Source organism: Equus przewalskii, chromosome 13 (genome assembly GCF_037783145.1).
Source record: "Equus przewalskii isolate Varuska chromosome 13, EquPr2, whole genome shotgun sequence".
Taxonomy (NCBI): Eukaryota; Metazoa; Chordata; class Mammalia; order Perissodactyla; family Equidae; genus Equus; species Equus przewalskii.
In genome coordinates, this window is record NC_091843.1 from 81608897 (window position 1) to 81628303 (window position 19407).

A 19407-nucleotide genomic window follows, 5' to 3' on the forward strand; every position below is an offset into this window, starting at 1 on the left:
TTTTTGTTTAGCTTTTATGAAACATGTAAATTTATCATTCCTCCCAAAGAGACGATACTTCGTTCAATACCAAGATGGCTACTATAAATTCATTCTTGGATCATTCTTATCTACCAGTTTGCTGATTGTACAAACAATGGCTATCCAGCTCAAAGATAATCCGTCAAAGGACTCAGAGTTAAATAATTCCTGTCTCCCAGGAGCATCAGTCCTAGATAGAAAGATGAAGACTTAAGGTGTGGAATTCACCGTGGTCCCGTTTCAATATAGCTAGTTTCTGAACTAAGCAGAAAATCTTGTCTAGATGTTTCCCTGTGTTTTATTTTCAGTGGTTGTTCTTATAATTCTAGCATCAACAGTTACAAACTACTGTTGCCACTGTGGCCTGAAATTATTTTGTTCAAACAACTGTGTTTTGAAGAAGACTAAAAATTCATGTGTGCCCTAGTTTTTAGCATAACTTCCGAGTACGAAAGACTTTTATCAAATTTACAATAATACCATTTAGTTAAAAATAGGAGGACTCATGCCTGCATAGAGACAGCTGAGAGCTTTTTATTCTTGCAAGAGGTTGTGTATAGGTTAAAATGCATACTTTCTATCTGTTTCCATTCTTAGGTTTATTTGTCATGGCCGAGAAAGGGGATGATTTTTAAGCAAATAGAAGTTACTATCAGAAAACAAACAAACTTTAAATGAACCCATTATATTTAAAGGAATTGGATACATTTGGCCACATGCATGAATCTATTTTAGAAATCATATTTTCATATTATTTATGAGTATCTTTTATGAAGCAACCCGCATACAATTTTAGTGCCATTAATTATCCTAACAGGGATGTTTTCCTTATTTTGATAATTTGAACAGGCTTATTGACTACCAGTAAATCTCAGCAGAATTATTGCTGTAGGGTGTTTATATTGCATGTCACTATATCACCACAGGCCAGTGTCATCCTTAAGTCATTCATCATAAAGCAATCAAGAGGAAACCACAATATGATGAGGTTTGCTGCAAGCCCTGTGGTTTTTAGTTGCTTAACATCACCTTCCCCAGTTTTTCAATCTTTTGATTCATGAGGGTCAGCCTCTCCTACAGTTACACTCCTAAGGTATGAATATATTTTACTTTCAAGCTTGACAAGAGCTTACACCTGACACTTTACAGATTTTATGTTCTCAAAAAGAAGCTGCATCCCATCTCCCAACCCCACAAAATGATTTTGAACTTGTATGCAGAGAATAATATCTCTCAATGGATGCTTTTAAAAGCTAGGGCACCTCACTATAGAAATAAACAATTTCGTTGTTAATACTTCATTTTGTTCATGTGCTATCCATGCTGGTAAAAGAATTAATTTATACCTATGAAATCATATGGTTGAGAAGGGGAATTTGTGGAGAGGCAAATTGGCAGAGGTTAGCTATAACACTTGGAAATAAACAGTAATATAATGTACCAAACTATTTCCCACAATCCAGTGCAACACTGTAAAGCCCAAGGCTGCCTTAGTGTATTAAATAAACTGTTACAGGATCTCACAGCCTGCCCAGAAGATCAGCAGTTAGTCTTTTCCCAGACACTTTAAAAGAAAATCCCCTAAATTCTTTCAAAGAGATATGATTTAAAATGTTTAGAATGAAATGGATCACAAATGTAATTAGAGGGGGAATAGTCGTTCATTCATTCTTTGAATGCATTATGCAGCACTTCTTCTGGGCTAAATACTAGACAACAGAATGGGTATGGAAAGAATTCTATGACTATGCAGAAATGGCAATGGAAAGGCATCCCTTTTCTATCCAATACTTCAATACTACACTATAGAACAAAAGGAAAAAAACAACTGCCGTTCCTTTTCCTTTGTATCTCTTCAGCAAGCCAAGCAAAGTTTTACAAAGACTCCAGTAGCAGGGTCGGGTGGTGGGGGTGGTGGTGGTAGTAATAGAAGAACAAGTCAGAAATCTATAATGCAAGCAATGCACGTTACCTTAGAACAGCTTGGAGATATATGGTATGCCATTAAGACTTTAGAACTTCCTAGAATGTTTGAGATTTGTCATGAGATTTTTCTCCTCCAGAATTTATATTTAAGATTTAGAGCTATTTTTTTCGTAGGGTATAGGGTATAAGGGACATAGGGTATAAGTCTCCTACCCCTGAAACCCAACAAGACTTGTGCTAAGCCACACAATTGGCTAACCCTCCATGTCAATTTTTGTCATGTTTGCATAGAATAGGCATTTCCTAGAAGGTGGAGGTGAAAGCAGACATGGAGGAACCTCAAGAAGGAAGAAGTAATGTAGATGAACTGGGACAGAAAACAATTAATAGTAGTTAAGAATTATTTATCAATGAAGAGTTCTAAACCACCTCTCTTAGAGGTTGGCCTTAGAACGGCCTAGTTTTAGAAACTGCAACCGGTCATAGGGTATTATTCAGTACTCACTGATATGTTGATTTGGGGACTTAATATTGTTTTCTGTTGGAATGAGCTTTACAGAAATAAGAAAAATAACTAACATTTACTGAAGGCTAGCTATATGTCAGCACTGTCTCTAAATACTTTAGATTTATTAACCAATTTCTTAGAACATTCTTTGAGGTAGTTTCTATTATTATCATTATTTTACAGATGAGAAAATTGAGGCACAAACTGGTTAAATAATGAGTACAAGTCATACAGTAAGTGAGGGACCAGTAGAGTATGAGGAGCTGGCAGTGATTGGGGAAATCTCCTCTTTTATCTTGGCTTTCTTAATGATTAAACTTACCTTGTGTGTTTCTTGGCCAAAATGTAACAATTTTACATATGGAAAACTCAGCCACTGGATAATATGATAATAGAATCGTGCTTCCTATTACAAGTTTTGTGAATGGAATTTTGTCACAGTTGCAGTTCAAGATTGGAAAATCATGTCTGTATGTACGCACACACACACACGGTCTTACAATGACAGACAAACCCAAATTTTACACCATGTCAAACCTGAAAATATATGTGGCAGATCTGAGACTCTTCCAAAAATATCTAATACTAGAGGTTATTGAGTATGATCAAAATATAAAAATTTATAAAAAGACTTGTCCAGTAATGGGCTTTGCTGGAATTAGATTATTTTCTTCTGTCATCTTTTGGTTTAAATTCCACACTTGCACAATGCCTGGCACATGGTATACATTGAGTAACTATTAGCTTCCTGCCTTCTAGAAGGAGCCACGTTGGTGCTATAAGAATCAGTGGTAAAGATGAACAGACGTTTCTTAGAAAAGAAAACGCTGTCCAGTTTAGAATACACCATTGGAGCAGTTTGTGAAAATGACTTTGTACTGAGAGAATTTTCATTTGCTGTATTATGGAAGCAAATAAAAGAAAAACAAATGTACTTTGTGAGAAAATGTTCCATTTTTAAAGACACAGTGAAACCGTTGAAAACCAGAGAACAGTCATGAGGCTATCAGTAATGAGACAGGAGAGAGCATTTCAGCATTGTTTTCATTTTGCAAAATAATCTATCACAGAAAAGTAGTTTGAATTGTCTGTCTTGTTTTCAATTTTTCCAAAATATATTGAGACAGAACAGCCTGAATTGGCTATCTTGTTTTTCGATTTTGTTTCAGATTTATTTCTGATTATAGCCTTTTTTTGAATTTAGACGCTCTGTCTTTGGGGGAATGAATAGCATTATGCTTAATCTTCTCTTGCCTATCCAAAATGAACACAGAAAACTTTCAGGGTGATAAATTATTTTTCTCATGGAGCTCTTCTCATTTTCTTTCAGGCTGTTCTGAGCCTCTGGGGATGAAGTCAGGACATATACAAGACTATCAGATTACTGCCTCCAGCATCTTCAGAACTCTCAACATGGACATGTTCACTTGGGAGCCAAGGAAAGCTCGGCTGGACAAGCAGGGCAAAGTGAATGCCTGGACCTCCGGCCACAATGACCAGTCACAATGGTTACAGGTAATATTTTCAAAAACTGTTTCACCACCCACTGCTCCTCTTCCTTAGAAGATTTCCTGTTGGTTAAGTGCTAATTCAAATGCGCCTTCCTCTTTGGCTTAACTAAATTGGTAAAACAAAAATTCCATAGGAAGCTATGTTCGTGTGCTATTTTTACTCTGATGTTGATTTATAGATGGAACTGTCAGATTTGTGCAGTAGATTGTACCAGATCACACTATGTATAGGTCAATTCCATCGATTATAAGGACATTTGCATTTTACCTCTCATCTATTCTAATGCCTCGTGTCAGTATCGGTTTGAAAGTGTCACAGCTGGACTTCAAACAGCCTGGAAATCATGCCACTGACCTGCAGATTTTTCCCATAGAATCATGACTCTTGCCTTATTAGCTCCTTATCTGTGGTTGCTAAGCAATGGAGCAATTTGATTACATTCTCATATGTGAGCTTGCTTATGGAAGGAAAGCATAGATACTTCAGAGTCCGTTTATTATTTGCAAATGAAGAAAGGTCACAGTCAGTGCGTTTTACAACAATCTTCTCAAAATGCACTTATTTGTGGAGTACTTTTAAGTAGGCACAAATTTGTTAATGTCTTCTGTGGCAAAGAAAAGTAAGACAGTTTAATTCCATAATGAGGTCATTTTATTTGAAAGAGATGAGTTCTACTCTTAGTGATTTTTATGCTATAGCCAAGACTTTCAAAACTTTGGTAACTCATTGCATTTCTGGAAATCATGAAATCACTTGAAATGGCAAATGCCACCCCTCATCAAACCATGTTGCCCCATCTTGAATGGTTCTCACCAGTTACCGGAAATCTCCATTAGTCTCTTCTTGGTTTGTTCTTCACTTGGCCTTAATTTTCCCTATTTTGGAAGATAGAAATATGCATTTTTTTCTTGACTTTCTCCTGAAATTCTATCTGGATCTTTATTAATCTGGCGCTTTATTGGGCTGTTTCATTAGCTACCACACATTGTGGATAATTTGTATGTCTTTCTCCTTTTACTATTCTTAGAGCTTTTTGAAGGTAGGTTATATATATATATAAGTAATATAAATAAAAAATATACTTATCATCCCTGAACCCAGCCTGATGTTCAAGTCTTGTATGAGCAGTACTTACTAAATTAAATCATTCAACAAACATTAATTTGTGATGCACCTATGAAGCATCACATAGTGTGATAAATAGCCATGATACATGAGCGAGCAACAATCTATTCATGCTTTTAAGATAGTACCTCTTCCATAAACCATTCCTTTTATTTGGTTTGCATGACACCATACTTTCTTTGTTTTCATCCATCCTCTGGCCACCCTTCCTCCGTGTGTTAGCTTCCTGCCAACCTGACTTTCACCAATCCACACACTCACATTAACTAATTAAGTATTGGTTATTTCAACTACTGAAGAAAGATTCAGCTACTCTAAAATCATTTCATTTCTCACCATCCCACTGCCACTTCCATGATCCAAACTTCCACCATCTTTCACGTGGGCTTTTGCAGAAATCTCCTAATGGGCCCTCCTGTTTCTGGCCTCACTCTCTAAAAATCTTTGTCCCAAATTTGTAACCAGTGTGATTTTTTTTTCTAAAATGCAAGTATGATTCTTTTACTCCCTTTTGTAAACCCTTCAGTTGCTCCCTACCAGCCTCAGAATAAAGTGCAGATTCCTCAATATAGCTTGAAAGTCTTGTCATGATTTGGCCCCATTTCATCTTTTACTGCACTCTTCTAAATTTGCTTCATTTTCTCAAATCAAACACCCTCTCTCTTCCCATTCCTTTATAACTGTCCTCTTCCTAGAGGAAAAGAATGGAAAGAGCACCTCTGCCCACAGCATCCCCAGTCTTCTGTTGATTAAATCCTTCGGCTACAGTTTAGATGCACTTTCCCCTGTGAAGGCATTGCCGTCAGCTCCATCTCATGCCAAATCTGGCTTCAGTTCCCTCCTGTATACAACTGTGTTGTCTGTAATTCTGTCATGGTAGCATTCTCACACCGTACTGGAAATTGTGTTTTCATGCTAGATTGTTTGCTTCAGGAGGGGTGAGACCCTGTCTTTCTGACTTTCTCAACTTGTTGTCCAGTACCTAACTAAATACCTGTCACACCACCTGACACATGGGAGGCATTCAATAGTTGTTGAATGAATGGATGAATAAATAGTTCAAAGTATAATTCAAGTAATTGATTTGGGCCTATACAGCATGTAATTTTGGTCCCCAATTTAAGAGGCCAACTACTGATATCCTCAAATTTTAAAATAATATTTGGAAAAGAATCTAAAATCTCATATTAAAGATCTGGCCTTTGTAATACAGAAACGAAATTCTTATAATACATAGCCTTTATGAAGTTGTCAAGTTCTTAATTTAAAGAAACCATGGACAAAGTTAGACTTGAATGATAAAGTTAAACTTGTTCTTTCTTGCTGTACAATATGTTTTAAATTGGAAATATTCCAGTCATATGTCAGATGAACTGGGTTTAGCTAATACTGTTTGTAAGTCATGATGCCATGTGGAATAAGACAAATATTTTACACCCTGTAAGCAACGCAGGCTGGTAGACTCTAGAAATATCCACATGAAGGGATTGCCAATGGCAAATATATCTTTAGAAAGACAAAAATGAAACAAATATTTTTTTACATGAATCAGCGTGTAGATTTCAATGCAAATCTCCACCCATCCCTTTTTTTAAGATGGCTTTTCAACTGTTTTCTTAAAGTCACTTGCATGCTGAAATTGATTCATTCTGTTAGTGACAGATCTTCTGTCATTTCAAGGACCGGTTCTTCCATTGTATGTCTATTTTTTGTTGTGTCAAAACATATTCAGAATCTCCAAGGCAAGGTAAATTGACATTTTTACTTACATCTATTTTTTCTTTTTGACATCATGCAAGAAAATGCTCCAGAATTGTGGTTATTTTTAGTGTTTTCTCCTCAAGAGAACATAATCTGTCCAACTGCACATTGTTATTCCAGTTAGTATCTTTGCTGAAAATAAGATAAACATTTTTATGTAATATATAGGGTGATTTTGCTTTTGAATTGCTGATAGAGTCCACTTTTATCCTTATTTGAGGCTTCTGAATTTGTAAATTTTAGTTGTGTTTTTAACTAAATGTATCAACTCTGAGAAATAGCTCTTCAGAAGAGAAACTATCATTTAAATTCCCTTCCTTCCTTAGCAATCTCCTGCTAATTGATTTTTTAAGAAATTTCTTTTATATATCAACTATACATGTAAGCCTTTAATAATGAAACTTTTGCTTCAGTTTAATAGGTTTTTGTAAAACCTGATTAGGAAATCCTGATATCTAGAAATAAAATTTTTGTAAATAAAACCCAGAAAAAGTCCTTTTACCTAATTATGTTGTATTTTAAAGAATTCTTATGTATTCTATTAAGGAATTCTTATGTATTAAAGTATCACTTTAACATTTTATTCTTATTATTACCCTAATATTTCTTCCAGACTCTTCTCTAAGATCAAAATCTCAGAAACTTCCCAAGCAAATGTTCTCGTGTTATTTTTCAGATATGATCTTACGTGACTGATGAGATTCCTTGAGCTACTGTTCATCCTGAAATTGTTATGTCATTCCCATATGGACATGGCAAAAAAGGTGTTAAGTCCACAGACAATCTTAAATGAGAGGAATTTCTCAGACCTCTGAAACAATGTTGCTCATCACTTTGATGTGTTTGATGTTCTCTAGAAGTTTGAGCAAGAAGCCCTACCAGTGGGTTTTCTAAAAGCCTCCAAAGGTTAAATTTCAGTTTCTGCCTTTCAAAAAACTCTTACCTACACCTAGATTGAAAGACCATAAGCCAAATCATGCCTGACTCATAGTTGGACGTTCCTAACAGATGGTTGGACTAGATTCTAATCCCTGTTATAAAAATAAAGTGATGTTTGACTCGCTGAGATCTCAGAATCAGACTATTATCTTCTGTGGTTAGTTTCTAAACAAAGGAACCAGAAACTTTGGTGGATTAAATAAAACAAATGACAGAACAGAGGAGGCACAGGGTAGGTACCCAGCAAGGTGTAGCTCCCTTCTTCTTTCTACTTTTGGTGGCCTGTGTAACCTCAGGAGCACATAATCTGACACCACCAATTATGACCAAGAATGAAAATATGCATACATCTTTGCTTCTTCCAAAAGGGAATTTCTAATAAAACTACGAAATATAAAGTCGTATGTTATTAGATCAGTTGCAAACTTTTAGCAGTGTTGATAAATTACATAAATTGACATTGGCAAACAAAAATTTAAAATTTTTATTTAGGTAGCATCAGGTTTTTCAGATTTTTACCTGGAAGTAGTAATAATGTTATTAATAACTTAAAATGAACATTCTATAATTTGGCAATGTTCTCCACGGAAATCATATTCTTAGAGACTGGTTATATGATTTTATGTCCATTTTCAGTGGCTTTTCAACAGGCTGAGTAAATTCCCTTTTTATTTATGCTTGAATTATACAAACTGATTAAAATTTAGCCTGAAATTGAGGTGTTTAATGACATTCTATCGCAGGTAGGAGCATTATGATAATCTTATAAATTGTGAAGAAATATTTTGATATAGTAAGTGCAACTAAACAAGGAGCACTCTAAGAATTAACTTGGATTGATTAAAAACTTTTTTTAAACAAGAATTATAAATTCTCCTATAGTGAATACACCGTGTATGTATGTATTCATTGCCTTATTGGTGGTAACTATAGAATATGGATAATTCACTAGCCATTACTCAATCTACTAAAAAGTTTTTCAGATTTCTTAAAGGGTGGCATAATATAAATGACTAACAGGCAGGAAAAGGTCACAGTGTCACCTAGGAAATGACCTTTCCATCTATTTCATGAGACATTTGCTAACTTGAGGTAGGTAGTCTGCATAGCATTTCAACCAAATTAATAGAATTAATAGAATTGTTAGACTGCACATTTTAGTTTTGACCTTTGTCAAAATTTCAGCTGACCCTACATGGCTTCATTTCAATAATAATTTTGTTGAAATATGTAAGAAAGCAATTGAATTCAAGTTTTCAAATTAAATAAGCCCTATTTAATTTAGTTCATTTTGGACTTTTAAAAGGGAATATTCTAGCCATAAAATTCATATCTTCTTTAAAGCCATTAGCTTCTCTTGAGCTCTGGACAGTTTATTTACAGAAGAGCTAAAGGAAAGGTTTTCAAGGATCAAGGGACCTCCACGCCACTGGAAAACATTTGGCAATATGAAGGAATATTATGATTTCCAAGTCACTATTCCAAAATTTCATATATAGTAAATAGTGAGCCTGCGCGAAGGGTACAGTTATAAGGCAGATCTAAACCAGATCAACCAATGAAACCTAATTTATGTATAATTGTGAAACAGCTTCCATCTTTCATAGCTTGAATATATTTTAGTGTGTATGAAATGAATCAAAGGATGTCCATGCTTTACTTGGACTATAGGTCATCTTTAAATTTTTTATAATTTTGTTATATCAAAGGGAATCCTCACTATCTAATTAGAAAATACTTCTAATGAGCTAAATAAAGTTGAGTAGGGTGTTTATACAGAAAGTTCTTAGAGGGTGAAGGAGAGTGCAGCCAGCACAGTGTCTTGTCCTGAGTGCATAACTTGAAGTCCAAAAATCTGCTTTTGAGCACTGACAAATCATATCAATATCAGGGGTTTTTTTTCTCTTTTTCGTCTAAAATGTAGATATTACAAAAAAGATAACCTCCCCAGCAACCTTCCCCTTTTAAAAACTCTCACACCACTAAGATTCTAGTGTCTAAATGATGACTGGCCAAACCCAAAGCAATTAGAAAATTATCATGACCACCAGCTAATTTCTGGTGAAGTTAACAGAAAGACATCACATAATGTAATTAGTGTTACAGATATCACCATCTAACCTTAAAATTAACCTTTAAAAAAGTTAACTTGTATATTATGCATAGGAAATCTGCTTAACATCCAAAATATTGCCCCTACCTTTCTACCTGTTCTGAGTTTGAGTCATTTCTTTGGGTTAGTGTGTTATGTCTCTCTGTAGATGGCTTTAAAAAAAGAATTCCCTAGGATAAAGCAATGAGACATATTAAGCCATTATAAGGACTAATACAGTAGCATTTACATAGACCAAATCATGAAAAATACACAAAGCAGTCACTGCTGGTGGCTGTAGGAAGAAGTAGATTAGATTAAGTGCAGGGTGCAGTTTTCGAAAGGCAAGGCTCTTTGGTGCGTAAAAGCTGCATGGAGACCTTGTGCTTCAGAGGTTGTTTTGAATGGCTTCATGATTTTTAAATTTCAGATAAATATTTTTGAGACACCTGTTATAATAAAACACAATGCCAGGTGCAAGGAAAGAAATATTCAGCAGTGTGTCTGCCTGCATGTATGGTTACTGACGCCCTCATTGTACGTCAGCGTTCTGAAAGCAATAAACAGAAATGTAAGAAGTTGGATGCTTCTGCTTAGAAGCAGTATTTAAAACATTGAAAACTGAACAGCAGGACGTATATGTGAATTTTATATGTATATAGAATTGTATGTGCACAGCAGGCCCATTCATGTTTTTATGAAAATGAGAATTAAATGACTTCTGATTCCTTTGAGTGCAAATGAGTTTTAATTTGTGACACATTAGTTATCTTTGTATTAACAAAATACAGTTCTAAGAATGGCAACTGTTCTCCTCTAAAAATATGAGCTGAAAATATGCCAACGAGGATGATTTAGAATTTGGGAATACTATTTCAAATAAATGGGAATTTGTAAAGGCTCTCAAGTAAAATGGGAATCAACTTTTATCGGTGATCTCGTTTTGTCTCTAAAGCAGCCCTTTCAGTGTCTAAGTTATGTCTGTTTTCTAATGAGGCCACAGAGAGGCTGAGAGGGGTGCTAAAGATTGCATGGCCAGTCAACAGTGGAAGGGGACTTCCTCACCAGGCACCAGGAAGCTCGTGTGACGATTTTCAGCACAATATTTTACAGACCATTTAGTGAGTGAGGTGACTCCTTTTTTCAGGCGACGTTTGTTGCATTAGAAGGCCCTTTCAGTGCCCAGTGCTGACCAGCATTGCTCTGGCCACTTACGTTGTCTTGAAGGAGAGCTCCTCATACTTCTGTGGATTTGCTTGCCCTTTAAATCTGTGGTTCCGCATTGTAGAAGTTGTATACCCCTCACAGTGTTACAAAACATTGAATACACACACACACAAAACGTTTAGAAAAATGTAATTCTTACTTTGGGGTTTAAGATAAAGCCAATGGGAAATAGGATCTTTTCTTCCGACAACTAATTTTTTCTTCCTACAACTTGATGGCATGTCTGTTGTGCGTACATCACGTTTTAGAGGACGCTGCTCTGTCCGACACTCTTGGTTATAGTTCAGCTCACCTGGTCCAGTTACTTTGGTTGATCCTGGAAACCTTTGCATTTTTCTTCAAAGCCAGTGATGCTCTGATGAGTAGGTCATTCGATTTTCCTTTATGTTCACGATTAGAGTCTCTCTCATTTATGAAGTATTTGTTTGCTAGCTAATGTCAACATAAAATAAATGTATAGCAAATATTGCATTCATTTTCTCTGTCACTATTAAATTAGCATTTCTGGGGAAAACATGCCTCAGTGAAGTGACTTTTAAAACTCTGGTGTCTTTGTTTTGTGCTGCTGTTGAAGGTCCCTGGCCTAGCATGTCTCCTGGAAATGTAGGGCCACCTAGCATGCATGTTTCTGTACTCACCTTTGGTTAGAATGTTCTCTGAGATCCTTTAAGATGTGCCTAAGGACATGTCTGCCTATGGCTCCCAATTTATCACCTTCTGGACTTAATGTATATTTCAGAGAAAAATAGATATCAGTTTCCTTGGCTAGGGCAGGGTGTGGCCTCAGCGTCGAGGCCAACCAGTTTGACTTAACTCATCACTTAGGCTCCTTGCCTGGGGTCTGTCAAGAGATCCAGATGCTGCTCCCTCCCCCTGACCTGCCCTCCTCTTCCTTGGAGTCCTGATGTGTCTGACTGCCCTCCTCTCCTGGCTTCTTCTCACCTGAGCTTTCCTGGGTCCTTTTCCTTTGGTTTATCTACGCTTTGGCTGTGCGTTCCTGCTCCAGCCCATCCTCTGAAGGGTAACTCCCTATTCATCGTCAGCCCCCTTTCATCTCTGTGGAGGTTTCAGCCTGGCCCTGGCCCTCAAGGACCTCCAGCCGCCCCCTTGACTGCTGGCTTCTCAGTATACTTGGGTCCAGCTTGCTGCTGTAGCTGACTTCAGTCTTAGCTCTCCAGTTCCTGGTCCCGGCACTCATAATTCCCGTTTCTCCCGAGTCTCCTTCAGATAGTCCTACGACCAGAATTCAGTTCTCCTGAATACAGACTCAGAGTTTCCAAAAGGCCCTTTCTTCTGCAGCCTGCTTATGAACTGATATTAGGATAACATTATCACTCTTTCATCCTAAAAATGCAGTACTAAAACAAATTATGTTTTCTTTCTCATCAAATGACAAATTTTATTAGCATTTCCCAAAATGTACCCTGAAAGACACTGCTGTCATAAGATTCAAAAAGAAAAAAAAAGATTCTGTGCTAAAATATGTTAACTAAAGTCTATATCCTCTTCTCTGTTTTTACTGATTCAGGTGCATATTAACATAAGATTCCTAAGAATCCTATTGAAAAGAGATTTGTTTTATCTGGCGATTTTGCAACTTATTTGATCACAGAGTACTTTTTACAAATAACTTCCTTAACATCCCCAGGAACCGCTATAGAGTATTCTGTACTATCTGTACTACCTAAGTTGCATTTCTGTAGCACTTTGTTGTTTTCAAAGGGCTTTTCTAATAATTTTCACTGTATCCTTTAATAATCTGGGTATATATAATTATTTGTATAAAGTATTCCATCTCAAAAGGTGAAAAAACAATTTACAAGGGTTATATGACTTAATCTTCTAAATGACAGAAAACCCAAAAATCCAGTTTCCGTTGAGTGCCATTTTGTTCATGACTATTTACATCTGACATCATGTAGAATGAAGTCTAACCTTAGCAACCTTTTCATCAATTTTTTTCATGATTTTTTCAGTATAGCAAAATATATGCAAAGTATGTGTATTTGGAAATATGGTTTTCCAATTCACTGCGTTCTTCCATTTTTGTGAGAGACATACTCAATATCACAAACAATTTCATCAATTCTATGTCCATATTTGCACAAGCCAAGCATTTAAAATCGCCTAAATGGATTCAAAGCATTGTTTCCATTTCATCTTGAAAAAGAATGTTTCACATAAGCTAAAGTTGGTCCAAATGTACCTGGAGAATAGTCAGCCCAGGTCGTGAATAAAATGGGCTCTATACATGGACCACCCTAACCAAGGAAAGTGACATGTGAACAGTTTTGCCTGTTAAACAGTTCCTGTGAGCTAAAGGGCTTACCTAGAGAAGTTTACAACAGTACACAAATATTTACTTGTTACTCAAGTGGTAAAAAATTTCTCTTTTATTTGTGAAATGTGCATTTGATAATTTTCTTTAAAATCTGTTTCCCTCTTGCTTAAAATGACAGAGGATCATCCTTGAAATTTACCTTTAAAAATATAAACTGTGAAGTCTGTCCTCCTGCAAATGTTTGTACACCTTGTCTTTGCGTTCTGTCTGTTCACAGTGTGGGGTTCTCTCTCTTTGTTCTAATGAGAGAGACTTTTGTAGCTGACATGCATTATATTTTGATGTAGAATTCATATTAGGATATTCACTGTTTTAGAGTAAAATAGGACACTAAACATCAGCAATAGATATTTGTAGCATTTACCGCTTTTGAGCAACGGGAACTCAGAACGGTGAAAGCATCATTATTTTACAGATATGTTCCTTGCGGGAACATATTTAAGAAGTCAGACTACAATCTCTTTGAATAATATGATTTCTCTTGTCCTGTACACTTTCTCTTCTATGTGCTCAGGGACTTTTGATAGAGAAAACTTTAAAGGAGGCATCGGTATGTGTGCGCATATATATTCAGTGGAATAGATTCATGTGCCCATTTGCGCTATTTTCTTTATGCTGCTAAAAAGGGATAAAAAGTATTTCATCCATTTTACCCAAGAGGAGAAAGAGAAAAACCAAGAAATATTTACCTATAGTCATTATTAATTAGTATCTATTTATATAATGTCTTATTCTGTGCTTTTCAAATAAAAAATAGAATAAAAATGTAGAGATTGTATTCAAAATTGTATCAATTACCGTTGCGGAATTGTACATGGTTATTATTACCATTTGATATGCAACATAATTGGCAAAACCAAATATGATTAAGATGGCTTGAAGCAAATGAATAAAATAAAAGCAGAGGTAATTGAATAACTATCATTCCAGTTCAACTGTGACTCACCTTTGTCCCCTCTCCTGACATCCTACCACCTATTTGAGCCTTTATTTCTTTCCTGAGAAGCTCTGTGGAGTTTTAATCCCCTAAATTATAGGATTTGATGGCTCTTCATGACTACCACAGGACCCATCTGTTCTGTTAGGCATATGCCTGATGATGTGGGAGGAGCTGTATCTATGAGATAATGGATCTAAGACTGCTTTAGAATGTAACTATATATCTATATATGTATGGATGTGTTTCTACAGCTGCCTCAAAGCTCTGAAGTGGGAAATAGAGAAACTTCTAAAAATGAAGCAGCTTTAAAGCCCTCAATGGGAAAAAGTACACCATCAGCTGCTTATACCTTCTCGCGTGTTGCTTGCTGTCAAGGTCATTTTCTCCAAGTGTGGTTTGGGCACCTTTTGCATGAAGATCGACTGGCTGACATGGGCTGGCTGAAAATGCTGATCCCAAATCCTGTCCTCAGAGATTCTGATGTTATTAAGTCTGCATTGGGCATAGAGATGTGCATTTTTTGGATATACATCCTGGGATTCTTACACAAGGTGACGTTTGAGAGGAGAGGAATTGGTAATTTATGGCCTGACTGACAAAAATATTCAGTTAGAGGCAATGATTTTAACGGGACTTGCTTAGCTAAGTGGAATTGAAAATGATCTGAGTAGGAATCTAATTGTAGCTTAGGAGTAGAGTATCAGGCTACTTCAAGTTAAAGAAATGTCTTGGTACCAGTATGCAGAATAAGATATTCAGGCTTGTATTGATCTGACTTTTATTAAATGAGTGAGTCCAACAGCAATCTTTAGTTTCTTCTAACTCTATAGGAAATAAGTTATATCAAAGATGCACACATGAAACCAGATCCCAAATCCAAGAAAGAAGGTCTTCATTGGGTTCTGCCTCTCCAGTATTCTCTGGCTGTGAACCATAGATATCTATGTATATATAGCATAAAGCTGCAGTATATGGAATTATGGAATTTAAATCATCAAGGATTTTTGTTAATTAGTCCTTTGGTGTGTGTAGCACAATAACAGGTATTCCTAACAATGACCATGAGACACCACCAATTTCTGAAGTACTGTTTGAAAAAAGTAAATATGTTCAGTGAAGATGGAGTATTAAGTTTAGTCTTGAAGAGGACTTATTTAAAGTAGGTGCTTGATGCGTGTTGAAAGTCTGTTGAATAATATTTTCAAAAATTGTCAATGTATATGCAGTTTACAGAGTAATTTTAAATTAACTTATATACTTGATAAGAAATAGTATTTCATAACTGTTAGGATCGTGGACTCTATAGCAAAACTGTCTGGGTTCAAACTCTTTCTCTGCCACTAACCAGTTGGGTCACTTTGGACTAGCAACTCCATCTGTTGTTGTCTCAATATTCTCATGTTCTAAATAGAAACAATAGTATCTATCTTATAGTGTCGTGTTAAGGACTAAATGAATTAATGTTAGTAGAGGGCTTAAAAAATAATTACTATAAAAATTTTAGTTACTATTGTTTTATTAATCAGAATAACCCAGTAACCAGTGAAACTATATACAGCATTTTCTTTCATTTATGTTTGCCAGATAAAAGTACAGAATGCTTTGTTAAGAATTTCAGATAAATGATAAATATCTTTTTAGTATAAGGGTGCCCCAAATATTGCAGGAGACATACTTAACACAAAAAAATGTTATTTTTCTGAAATTCAAATTTAACTGAGCATCCTGTATTTTATTTAGTTAAATCCAGCAACCCTGTTTTCTCTCCATCTCATTTACTTTATTTCCCACTATCTCCAATTGAACTATGTTATGTTGCTGATATAGAGATAATTTAGTCAACGGATAATGATTTCAGTAGATTGCTCATCTGTAATTGTTTTGCAATGTGCCTGTATTCCAGAAGAATAGATATTGGAAAGTCAACAATTTTTTACTCCCATGCAAATATGCTTAAATTGACCTGCACTTCAATAAAATTAATCTTTTTTTTCTGGGAAAAAGAAGCTATTCTTTGTTCTGGCTATTCTATTATTGTTTATTCTAATAATCCACTTATATAGTATATTGTTGAGGATAAGATGAACTCTTTGGTATCCATATACAGAGCCAAGTGATACACTCTGGAAGACAGTCTCTCTCAATATACAGGAACTCAGTATAATATTTTCCATCATAGGAATTGATTGAAGTTGCAAGGAATGCCCATGAGTGACTCTTAATGACATTTGGGATATTGTGTCTACAGTTGTAGAAATTATTACTAGATGGCATTTAAGATCCTCAAAGTTCTTTGACTCAGTGATTTCATATTATAAAAAGAGACACACGGTCTTTAGGACCTGTATGCAAACCTCGATCCCCTTACCTACTAGCTATGTGACATTGGGAATGGTATTTTCCTCCTGAGCATCAGTTTCTTCATCTGGGAAATGGAATTAATGCCCACTCCAAAGGGCTGTTGGAAGACTGAATGTGATCACACATATTCTGCAAGGTGCCTGGAATGGGGTAAGTGCCCCATGTGAGCTCTTCCATGAATCTTCTTCAGCACTGAAATAGAAACTCTAGAGATTAGCGACACTGGAGCTAATTTTGACCCTAAATCCTGTGTCTGTATTGTATTTAATCAAAAGACATGGTAAACAAGGAAACACAGGCTGCTTTGTGTCCTTAGCTTCAAATGACATTATTTCATATATTCCAAAAATTGCCTAGAGTCCTGGATTTTTCCTTAATAGTTCTACTTAACTATCTGAAAAATGCTGGAGAACCCTACCTCCACCACCCGTTGTGAGATTGTTCACTGTTTTATCAGTCCAACTTTCCTTCTTCTGGAAAGCACTCTCTTTGGGGAACTACCCCATTCTAACTGGGTACTTGCAATGGGAACCCCAAGATAGTCACGCACTGCCTCACCTCAGCTGAGTTCTTCAGGGAGGAGTCTAGAACTTCCTTGTAAAGTGGGTTTAAGGGAGGCATCTTGTTGGAATTGTTACTGGGAAGGTGGAAGCAGAGTTAGGAGACATTCCTTTAAGCTACACTTGTAGAGCAAGAACACCATCATTTGTGACAAAGTGACTATTTAGAGAAGCTTTGTGGAGAGCTGAAGGAGAAACTGAAAACTCCCAACCACCTTCTTGGAGCCACCACTCTGCCCTCAGGTATGAAATTGGGAGACAGGCTGACCCCAACCTGCCACATGAGGAGAGTTACTCCAAGGGCATGAGGTGGAGAAGTGAATCCCAACACACTGCTGTTTCTTGAGCTCACTATTCATATTAATGGACAACGTTTTTACCATCTGTGGGGCCATAGTAACCAACAGGAATTGGAGAATGCCAAATATTTAAGAAAAATTCATGGTGTAAAAGACTTGAAGTTTTAGAGAACTCTGTCCACTGATTGTTTGGGGGTTGTTTTTGTTTGTTTGTTTGTTCCTAGAGGTCTATGAGAACACAGTGATAGAATGACATTATTCTGCTTATTATTCAGGTCTTGGGAAAAAAATGCAACTGAAAAATACAGCACTTGAAAAAGTCTATCTATAAATAATGTCTTGAGTTAAAATGATAATCAGGTTTAAATATAGAAAGTATAGAATCTCTTTAGGGAGTTTTATTCTTTCAGTATTTTTTTAATATACTAAAATCTGTTTATATGAAGCATAAATATATTCATTTCCAAGGTGGGTTTTTTAATGGGTCAAATAAATGAGAAACATATTAGGGAAATATATCTTACTTCTTACTATTTCCTTTATAATTTTGAAAGGTTTACCTACTTTTAATGTGTCCAAAATAAATTAGAAGGAACAGTTATTTTCTAGTAAAAGTCAAATAAATCAGATTTATTATTTTTCTACCACTTTACCCGATACATATAGAATCACAAAGAAAATGGGGAATTGAGCAATAACATTAAACTGGCCAATTAATGCTAATTAGAAGACAGGTCTATCCAAGACCTTCAAGTTTCAGTCATAAGAGCCCCATACCTGTGATGATATTATGATATTAATGAGGCAAGAATGTAACACATCTGTATCTCAATATGTTAAATTACAGAGTTTGTTTTTTACAGGGGGGTTTAATTACAAAATTTTAGACTACCAAGTATAGAATCTAACCCATGATCATATGACACATAACTCCTATTGAAAGAATCAAATGTAGAGAATTATATTATTGTCCAAAAGATTCACTGATGCTACTCCTTGCAGTTTTCCTTTATGAAAGTAGATAAACCTCACCAACTGATTTCAATCTTTACCATGGGTCTTGCCTTGGCCAATGAATGGGAGCTAAAGTGATGCTTCTCTTTTGAGTGGAAGGTTTTGGAAATGGAAAAAACAGATAGTGAGTCCTGTTTTACATTACAAAACAAAGCACAGGAACATGATGTCACTGTCATGTAGATTCATCTGACAGATACAGCAGTCTCTCGAGGCCAAAAAGAAGTCAACCAGCAAGTTCTTTAAATGCCTTAAAGCCAGAGGGTAGGGAACATACAAAATAGGAATAATAATACTTACCATTTTATAAGGTTGTGCTAAGTTTTCCATTATATAATGCAGGTGTGAATAGTCAGCAAAATACCTTATTCATAGTAAACCCTCATTAAATAGTTAGTGATAAGAAGAATGCTGATGGAGATTATTATAGCAATGCTACTCTGGACCTTGCGAAAAGGAGATATTTGTCAATGAAGTGGAATTGACAGGAACTGAGTGAGAAAGCAAACATTTTATAGTTTTAAAGATAACGATTGCACAAAATTAGCTAGTTTTGCAAAGAACGTTCCAACAGAAGTTGCAGACCAATAGCGGTGGGCTGGATTCAAACAGCCTAGCTTTTATAAGATGGCACTGGGTGCTTTTTCAATTTTTAATTGGAATGGCTTAAGTGGGTCATATACCCTCTCACTCACCACAACCCACCACTCCCTCTTACCTTTCTGATCCAAAATTGTCATTTGATACTTGTAGGCCCACGAGTTCATTTAGTTTGCTCAAG

At 35.9% G+C, this 19407-nt stretch overlaps 1 protein-coding gene across 2 annotated transcripts in view; it reads left to right on the forward strand.

Annotated features, from left to right (window-relative positions):
* The window catches only part of EDIL3 (EGF like repeats and discoidin domains 3), a 381430-nt gene that overhangs the window by 282068 nt on the left and 79955 nt on the right, over nt 1–19407 (forward strand). For both annotated transcript variants that reach the window (XM_008539038.2, XM_008539042.2), the window contains one exon: nt 3786–3970. In XM_008539038.2, coding sequence (XP_008537260.1) covers nt 3786–3970 — 185 coding nt within the window. The remainder of the gene's footprint in view (nt 1–3785; nt 3971–19407) is intronic.